The 10436-nt window shown below is 40.1% G+C and overlaps 1 protein-coding gene across 1 annotated transcript in view; it reads right to left on the minus strand.

The window, feature by feature from the left end:
* ankrd13c (ankyrin repeat domain 13C) overlaps nucleotides 1–8267 on the minus strand; it is a 90987-nt gene extending 82720 nt beyond the window's left edge. The window contains exon 1 of the mRNA XM_020522495.2: nucleotides 7558–8267. Coding sequence (XP_020378084.2) covers nucleotides 7558–7846 — 289 coding nt within the window. The 5' untranslated portion in view covers nucleotides 7847–8267. The remainder of the gene's footprint in view (nucleotides 1–7557) is intronic.
* Between the last annotated feature and the right edge of the window lie 2169 nt (nucleotides 8268–10436).

The raw sequence follows: 10436 nt of genomic DNA on the forward strand, positions 1-10436 counted from the left end.
CTGTAGTAATTTGCTTCTCCTAAAAAGGAATGTAAGACTGAACTTACACAGCAGTAGTGCAATGCAAAATTGTATCTACCCCTATTGCTTGAAGCATCACAATCAATTCCAAATCTTCCTAACCAGTGCAACAGTCCTAATTATAACTAATGGGATAAGTGTTGGAACTTCAACATTTACAATCTACATCAACAATCTGGATGAAAAGATCAAATATGGTAGCAAATATTGTTGACAATAATTTACTATTTTTTAAACACCTCTTTACACCAAAATAGGTAGGAAAATCAAAAGGAATACAGCTTAAACGGGGGGTCAAAAAATTGGCAGGAGTCTGGTGTGGTGAAATGTAAACTTGTCCACTTCAGTAGCAATATACGCAAACTGAAAAATAAAGTCTACATTACCACAGGGAATCTGGATATCCTGCTACCAGTCAAAAAGTGTTAGTAGGCAAGTACAAGTGATCAGTGAGGCAAATAGACTTTTTATTTATTGCAAGGGAAATGGAATACAAGTTATGGATTTTACTGTGGCTGCTCATGGGCTTGGTGAGACCACATCATGACTGCTATGCAGAGTGTGGTCTCCTTCTAATTTTGTTAGAAGCAGTTCAAAGGATCTCTACTGGACTCATTCCTGGAATGAGGACCTATCTTAAGAAAGAAGAACAGCGTGCACCTTTTTGCCGAGTTTAGAAGAATGAGAGATTTATTTTATCGATGATCCTAATGTCATTTGATACAGCAGGTAACAGGAGGAGGTCTTCTTCTGAGAAAGTTCAGATACAGGAATGAAATGCAAGAATGAGAGGTCTCCCTTTTCAGATGGGAAAGATTTTTCTTCTATTTAAAATGTAATTAGTCTGCAAAATTCTCTTCCCCAGAAAGCTGCTGGGGTTGACTCATTGAACTTTTAAGCCAGAGCTAGATTGATTATTGATAGACAAGGGAGTCAAGGGTCATGGAATGGGAAAGAAAGGAAGTGAAATCGATGCAACCAGATCAAGCATGATATAATCAAGTGGCAGAATAGGCTCAAAGGACCAACTGTCTTCAGCTTAGTATGGCTGAAGTCTGAAGCTATAGATTCAAGTGCTCACCAGAAACACTCGGCATGACATTAAGTTGCTCTCCTTGTTCAACAAATGTGCGCAACTTTTGAGGTTCTTCTATGATCTAGGGTGCACTTCTAAATTCAATAAGTATTAGCATGATCATAATTTTAATTTCCAATCTTTGAAGCTGGAGGTAACAAAAGCAATTATTGAATTTTTTTTTTGCATTTCCTCCATGCAGGCTTCATAAACTCCAACTTAACCAGCTGGTCAGACACATCCATTATTTCCATCCCTGCAGGCCACTAAATAGTTTTAAATTGTCTTCAAATCCCTTCATGGGATTAATACACCACACCTTTAAACAAGTTTTTTTTTAAAAATCGTTCCAAGGGGCAGAATCTACTTTTAAGACAAAGGAAAAGGAGTGCTAGAGCTTTCACACACCTCTTTCCTGCTGTCTAATTCTTTCACAGCTCCCTGTCTTTCATTGATGAAAACTCAAAGCACTATTTTTAACCAAGCCTTCAATCACCTTTATAATCCTTCTCTTCTGAAAAAAAAAGACATGAAGTGTTAAAATAAACTGCATGAATTGTTGTAGTAGTGTTGCCAGGAAACAAACAGCCTAAAAAGGAGGAATCTCAAACAATTATTTTTAAGTTTATAGAAGGTTGTTTCTGACCTTTGAAGTTCAGACAAGACTTGTCTAGATTTAAAAATTAGAGAATAAGAATTATAATTCCAGAAGTCTACAACTTGTTCTAGTATTAGAAGTGTATTATGGGCAAAATAGATGTAAATTCAGGACAATTCCAAACAACTGAAAAAAGATGCACATGGAGAATGGAGTTACACTATGATGGGATTTTAACTATTTCAATATAGACTACAACAAAGGTTAAAACAAATGGTTGCAGTCAAGTTAGAGAGGGTCTTCAAGAATACAATAAAATCTGCTTAAGATCAGGATACTGCAAATTGAATAAAAAAGCAATTATAACATCAAAAGTTGGCTGACTTTCCAGGAAAAAGTAACTGAAAGCACAGAGATTTGGAAACATAGCAACTGTTAACCAATTATGGTCACAGTTAAACTAGGTACAAAAAGAAAGATAACAGAAGCAATGAAAAATGTATCACTTTGCTTGGAAGGTATTGCGTACAAGCTATAGCAGTCATGATGGTTGAGAAATGATCAAGCATTTAGCTATAATTGAAAAATATTGAAATAAGATGCAGCTTAAGTATATTCTGATGAATAAAGTGCGCCTAGTTCTACATACAACATACATTAGCAGGTGGACTACAACAGTTCAAGGCAGCAGCTCACCACCATCAAGGGCAACTAGGGCTGAGTAACAAAATGTTGGCCAGCCAACGAAACCTATATCCAACAAGTGACTAAAATACAAACAGGGAATAAGAGCAGGCCAGTCTCCACTTCAAGACTGCTTTGAGAGTCAATAAGATCGCAATAGATCTGATTTTAATTCTGTCTACATTCCTGAATAACCCCAATAATCTTTAATCCTTTTGGCAAATCAACAATCTACCTCTGCTTTAATAATACGTAAAGATTCTGCATCCACTCCCTCCAAAGGCAGTAAATCCCAAAGATTCAACCCTCTAAGAAATTCAGAAACTAGATTTTAAAAATCCACACCATAAATATTGACATCAGACAAAAACTATGAAAACTGTTAAAGGAGGACAAGACATCTAAGACAGTGGTCAACAAAAATCCTTTGTATGCATATTGTGCATTTAACTAATCTGGTTAAATAAGTAAGTCTGCAGTTTAAAAACAAACTGGCATGCTAAAATGTTGTGTTTAATTCTAATTCCTAACTCCTTGGATTGAGGCAATTCAAGTCTGCTGTACAGCAAGATATAAACAACATTCAATCATGGGCTGATAATGACTGGTTGGTCTCCTGTTATTATGAGCAAGGATGTTAACTCTAGTCATTTAAGACTTACTGTTTTAAACAGGACACACCTGGGAAGTTTCTGTTATTGTTCAGTACTATCAATGTTGCAGCTGTACTGACAACTTTGACCAGGGGTACTGCCAGTTCTGGAGCATGAGTTTTCACACTATTGCCAGAATATATCAAGGTCCACAGTTTTCACCGATCCTATACAAAACGTTGGCCAGCCAGCGAAGCCTACACCCCACAAATGACTAAAATACAAGGGAACTGAATTGGTCAAGGAAGTTTTTATTTAAAATTCGTGAGGTGGGCATAGTTGCCCGGGCCAGCATTTGCCTTTCCAGAGATGCCCTTGAGAAAGTGGTGGTGAGCTGCCCTCTTGAGCCAATACTGTAGGTAGACCCACAAAATGTCATAATAGGGGGAGAATTCTAGAACTTTGACCCAACAACACTAAAAGAAACAGCAATATATTTCCAAGTTAGGATGGTGACTGGCTGGAGGGGAATTTGCAGGTGGAGGCGTTCGTATATGCCTATTACCCGCGTCCTTCTACATAGTAATGCCATGGGTCTGGAGGTATTAAGGGGCCTTGGTGAATTTCTGCAAAATATTTTGTAGATGATCAACACAGCCACTGAGCAGTGTTGGAGGGAGTGGATGTTTGTAGATTTGGTGCAAATCAAGCAAATTGCTTTGTCTGGGAAGATGTCAAGCTCGAGTGTTGTTGCAGCTGCACTCAGACCTGCAAATGGGGAGCATTTTGTCACACTCCTGACTGGTGACTTGTAGATGGTGGACAGGCTTTGGGAAGTCAAGAGGCGAAGTTGTTTACTGCAAGACTTCTGGCCTCTGACCTGCTCTTGTCACCAACTGTATTTATATGGTTAGTCCAGTTCAGTTTCTAATCAACGATAACCACCAGGGTATGGATGGTGGGCCTTTCAGTGATGGCAATGTCATTGAATATCAAGGGATACGTAGATTCTAAGTGATTTCCTGGCATTTATGGTGTGCAAATTTTACATGCTACCTTTCAGCCCAATTCTGGATACTGTCCAGGTCTTGCGGCATTTAAAAGACTGACTGCTTCAGTATCGGAGTCACACAATGTTCAGCACCACTTGCAATCAGTGAACATCCTCGTGATCTTATGATGGTGGGAAGGATATTAAAGAAGCAACTGAAGATGGTTGCGCCAAGGACACTATCCTGGAGAAACTCCTGCAGGGATATCTTGGAGCGGAGATGACAGACCAACAACCAGTCATCATTCTTTGAACTAGGCATGATCCCAGTTTGCTAGGACTTCTTGACACCACACTCTGAAATGCAGCCCTGGCATCACAGGCAGTCAGTCACTCTTACCTCACCTCTTATCTCCACATCTGAACCAAGGCGGTAAGAAAATGAGGTGACAAGTGGCACTGGCAGAACTCAAACTGGGCAGTGAGCTGGTGTTGCCCTATAGCATTGTTGATTACCCCTTCTGTCACTTATAAGCAAGAGTAGGGGGACGTTAGGGTAGAGATTGTCCAAGTTGGATTTTTCTAGTTGTGTGTATAGGTCATACCTGGACAATTTCCCACATTGTTAGGTACATGCCAGGATCACAGATGTACTGAAACAGCTGGGCTAGGAACACAGCATGTTCTGGAGCACAAGTCTTCAGTAGTATCGCTGGAATGTTGCCAGCCTTTGCAGTATCAAGTCCCTCCAGTCATTTCTTGATATCACGTGGAGTGTATCTAATTGGCTGAAAACTGACATCCAAGCTGGGATCTCTGGAGGTGGCTGAAATGGATCCTCCACACAGCATTCCTGGTTGAAGATTTTTGTCAATGCTTCAGCCTGATCAGACATCCAGCTGTGCATCACAGATGCATGAGATACTGGGTACCTTAAGCAGAATATGGTTGCAAAGGCTTTAGCCTCATCTTTTTGCACTAATATGCTGGGCTTCCCAGTCACTAAGAATGAGGGTATTCGTGGAGATTCATCCTGCAGTTCGCGGCTGAACTGTCCACCACCAATCACAGTTCAACAGTGCTGAACTGCAGTACATCGATCTGATCAAAATGCTGGTTCTTCCTCACATGAACTACATCAATACAAGGCAGCAATTCACCACCACTTTCTGAAAAATCAATTAGGAATGGGCATATTGCCTATGGCAGCAACACACCCTGCGAATGAATAAAGAAAACTTAAAAACGGACAGACTTTGAAGAATAGGAATGAGGCCTAAAGGTCAAACTGCATTTAGGGGTGAGCTCATGACTTCATGATCAATAAAGAGCAAGACTGCTAAACCAAAGTACATCCGAGGATAGCAGGGTATAGGGGCACTGTGTGGGAAAGTGAAGGTCTGGGAACTGTCTTGGATGTGGCACAAAAGCTTACCTTAACTATGCAACCATTTCCATGTGCTGCATTCATTAATTGGATCACTTTTTTAAAATACTCCCAGATACACACTTTGGGAGAAAAGATGAATAGAGACTATATGAACTAAGTCGCGCAGAACAAGTTTAGAACACTTTATAAAAATGAATAGTGAATGCACATGTAAGAATACAAAACAAGGAAGTAACGAGAAACATTGATTTATCAATGGCTAGACACCAAATAGAATAGCTCCTGACCCATGTGTTGTAATCACACTACATGTCGCAGTTGAAATAGCAGCAAGGCTATCACTCAGAATAACTTGAACAGCATTCATGCATGTGCTATCAAACATGGAAAATGTTAATGCTGCTATCCAAGTTTCTCTACACCTCTGCAAGCCTCACTACGTAGATATATCCAAATTGATACACAAGAATGTGAAGTTAGGAAACTTACTTGACAGATAGCCACTAAGGACACTGGAAAAAGTTTGGACTTTATTGAAGAGTAAATTATTTTTTTTATTGCCACAACAGGATTTAAATACTGATAAGTAGCTGGCATAATTAGACTAATTTCAAAACACGAGCCCAATCCTTCAGATTTTTTTTTTTTTTTTTTTTTAAAAATCACTGGAGATTTCAAGTTAAAATTTTGTATTTTTCTTTTTGTACTTATTCATCTCAATTCCATTTTTTCCTCTCCATTTCACATGATTTAGCACTGATTTAAACAATTCTCACTTAGTGAAACATGTGAACAAGAACTCTAACAGATTGGTTAGTAAAATATCCTTCTGTATTTTCTCTTCAAGTGTGCTAGCTCCCCTAAAGAAGAAACTGTGTTTAGACACCAATAACCTCAAATTTTCAGTGCAACAGCTCATTAATAGTGTGTGGGTAAATACACAGCAAATGGTGCAGCGATCAACAAATAGCAAAATTTGAGCTTTTGTGATATTAGTACTTTATACTGGGTGTACACAAGATTTACTAAAATGATAGACGAGGATAAAAGATTTCAGATCTATGGAGAGACTCAAGAAACTGAATTTGCAGTCCTTCCGGCAAGTGAGGTCAGGGTGGAGATTTAGAGAGGTTTAAAATCCTAGTTTTAACAGTTTTTCTTTACTTATTTTGCTTCCAACAATTGTCTTCTGGCTACTTGCTCTCAGATTTAAAGTAAAGTAACCTAATAAAAAGGAAGAGGGAAGACAAGGTGACTTTAAATATGATAGGACATTGCAGCAGAACGTACAGCCTGGAAAGATGTGAAAGCTACTTCAATACAGAGGAGTTTCCAGAAGCTCAACTTATAAGTACTTGAAGTTAGCATTCATACACATGAGAATTCAAACTAATAAAGTCCTTTTCAAGAGCCACACTGTCAAAATGAGCTAAATAGCCTTATTCTTTTTGTTGAATTATCAAACACCTAGATTCCATTATTTCACTTGAGTAAACTTTGCCATTGTCAAAAAAAGGCTTCAATATATGTCTGAATGAAAATAGTAATGTTCACCCAACAAAACTAGGTCATCTAGGGGGTTAAAATATTCTTGTGAATTCTTGCAGTTGCTCTTAGCATTGTAAACACACAATGCTAAAAAGTGTGTTTAAATTTGAAACAAATCTTCATTGCAGTTTTGTAAACAATACAGGCTTATCTGCCACAGCAGAGTTAGTTAGCAAGACAACAAGGTGCAGGGCTGGATGAACACAGCAGGCCAAGCAGCATCATAGGAGCAGAGAGGCTGACGTTTCGGGCCTAGACCCTTCATCAGAAGTTAGCAGATTTGTACAAAAGTACATAGGACTGTGAAATGCATTTTCAGAGATTCTAGAAACAATAGCCATTACTCCAAAGTTCTTAAGATTTAAGCACAAGACCAATTAGATAGTTAAACAGATTCTGTACTTTTCCCCCACTCGGGACCAAACTGCTTGGTAACTTTATATCCTCAATTTAAAGTTTAAAAACTGGGCATAGCGAATGTATATATTTCTTTTATCAAGTTATCTATTGCCTAATTTAGTTTATAAAAGAATATAACATTCCATAATATCAAAGAATGCTTATTTACTCAACTTCAGTTTGCAATCAATCAACCAACTCTTGGGACCACTGATATCCAGATAGCCCCAGAACATTGTAGCAAAAAAAAAAACCTACCGTGGAGATCCTTTTGAGCTATATTGTGGGTCCTTATCGATGACGATAATCTACGGATATCGTCTTTAAAGACGCACTCGTGGACTGGGAAATCCTCATTTCTAGTCGCGGACGCCTCCGTGGTGAAAGTCGGGCTCTTGATCAATTTATGGTTCGTAAAGAGTTTAGTCCGGTTTTTAGTCCTTGCCGCCTCGTCGTCTTGTTCAGCTCCAGCCTCCTCTTTGAACAGCCTGTGATCCCTACGCACCGAACGGCCGTTGGAAATCCTTTCCGCTTTCTCTCCTGTCATGACGACGAGAGAAACAGTAAAAAGGACGGCGGCAGTGAAGCTGCCGCGGACCTCGCAGAGATTCGGAGGTTGACGGGAGCACTTTCAGCTGCTGTTGTGCCGCGACGACCACACAACGACATGTAGAGCAGTCAAACGCGGGGCTCGGTGGCTGCGGTAACATAGGAAAGAAAAACACAGTGGCCTGGAGGGGTGGGGACGGCACCGAGAGAGAGAGCCAAAAGGAACACAGGAATCACTTAGCAGACTCACTCTATGAAAAAAGAAGTGACACCAAAAGACAGCTTCAAAACAAAATAAATACAGGCTTGTAAAAAGAGACGGCCACTGTTCACCAGCACCACTGTCCAAATTCGCAAACTCTTCAATCTGTACTCAAGACAAACCCGCCATTTTTCTTCTCTCACCCCTCCGTTAAATCTCGCGAGGTTTTGCGCGGCGTCTCGTTTTATCGCGATCTTTCCCTAGTCCCGATTGTCGCGTGGCGTGGTCACCATGACAACCGGGGCAACGACGTGGTTGCACCCCACGGCCAGGTCCTGGCATGAGGCAATGTGTTTAGAAATGATCTCTGTATCATACATAATTAACAAAACCCCACCCCCACATGTAGTTAACGGCAGGAGAAAAGCAAATTAGGTGACGAAGGCTACGTTTTACACAAACAATGGCAACAGTGTTTCCAACGCCAGGGGACATGTTCACATTGGGATACTAATTTTGGGATAGAAAGTGATGAGGTGTGACTGTAATGAAACACACATACACACACACACACATAGAGAAACAGCAATGATTACCTGGAGTTTCCATACAGCGGCGAAGGAGTAGCTTTCACTGAAACCCTCGAATGGTCAATGGTCTTGCAGGGTCATACAGCACGAATGTGGAGGTGCCAGTGTTGGACTGGGGTGGACAAGGTCAGAAATCATACGGCGCCAGGTTTATTCTAAAACACAAGCTTTCGGAGCACTGCTCCTTCTTCAGGTGTTAGTGAGAGAGGTAGTATCAGACATAGGATGTATAAGTAAACGATCAAGATGTCAGACCACTGATGAGGATGTACTAAACAAACCTAAGATGCTGTTAAATCTTTAATCAGTTAGAAGGTTTTAATTGATTAATATGTATATATAAATCCCCAAATTCCTCTCAAGTTCCTGTCCTTAGAGAACTAAAGGTTTTATCAGTGTAAAGAAGAAATGACATTTTAGGTCAGACAATGCATATTAGGTTTGACACCTTGTTTAGAATCTGTGTCTTGGTTTGGAGTCAGACTGATTTTGTTTCTAAAGCAGGAATTTATAAAACGCCATATTGACTGATTGTCTATAAATTGTGTGCTTTTTGAACAAAATAGAATGTACCTGCAAATACAAATTCACCCCATAGATTTATGTGTATGTGCGTGTGTGTATGTGTGAAGGAGAGAGTATGTGTGTGTATGTGTGTGTGTGTCGGGGATGTGGGGAAGAGAGAGAATGAGTGTGTGTATGTGATGGGGGGAGAGATGTTCCCTCCCAGTGGGGGAACATTTCAGTGGTCAAGGACATTCAGCCTCAGATCTTTGGGTAAACATCCTCCAAGGCGGACTTCAGGATACACAAAAATGCAGAGTCGCCAAGCAGAGGCTGATAGCCAAGTTTGGTTCTCATGAGGACAGCCTCAAACAGGATCTTGGGTTCACGTTGCACTACAGGTGAACCCACCACACTATACACTCTCACACACACACGCATACATACACATACACTCACTCACTAAAACACACTCTCACACAACACACACACACTTTCTCTCCCACACACACACGCTCTCCCTCTCTCTCCCCCCTCAACACACACACACACACACACACACACACACTCTCTTTTTCACTCACGCATATACACAATCTCTCTCTCTCTCTCTCTCTCACACACACGTAAATCTGTGGGGTGAAGTTGTATTTGCAGATACATTCTATTTTGTTCCAAAAGCGCACAACTCATAGACAATCAGTCAATGTGGTGTTTTATAAATTCCTACTTTAGAACCAAAACCAGTCTGGCTGCAAACTAAAACACAAACAGATTCTAAACAAGGCCTCACATCTAACATGCATTGTCTGAACTAAAATGTCACCTCTTCTTTATACTGATAAAACCTCAGGACAGTGACTTGAAAGGAATTCAGGGATTTACTTATACGTATTAATCAATTAAAACCTAACTGGTTAAAGATATAACCAGTTTGTTTACTACATCCTCATCAGTGGTATGACACTTTGATCTTTTACTTATAAATTCTGTGTCTGATACTAACTCTCTCACTAGTACCTGAAGAAGGAGCGAGGCTCCAAAAGCCTGTGTTTTCAAATAAACCTGTTGGACTATATCCTGGTGTTGTGTGATTTCTGCCCTCAGTACAGCGCAGAAACAGACCCTTCAGTCCAACCAGTCCATGCCGAACATAATTCCAAACTAAACTAGTCCAACCTGCCTGCTCCTGGCCCAAATTCTTACAAATCTTTCCTGTTCATGTACTTATCCAAATGTCTTTTAAATGTTGTAACTGCACCATATTCATCACATAGCCTGCCATTACACAC

Source organism: Rhincodon typus, chromosome 10 (assembly GCF_021869965.1).
Source record: "Rhincodon typus isolate 14 chromosome 10, sRhiTyp1.1, whole genome shotgun sequence".
Classification (NCBI taxonomy): Eukaryota; Metazoa; Chordata; class Chondrichthyes; order Orectolobiformes; family Rhincodontidae; genus Rhincodon; species Rhincodon typus.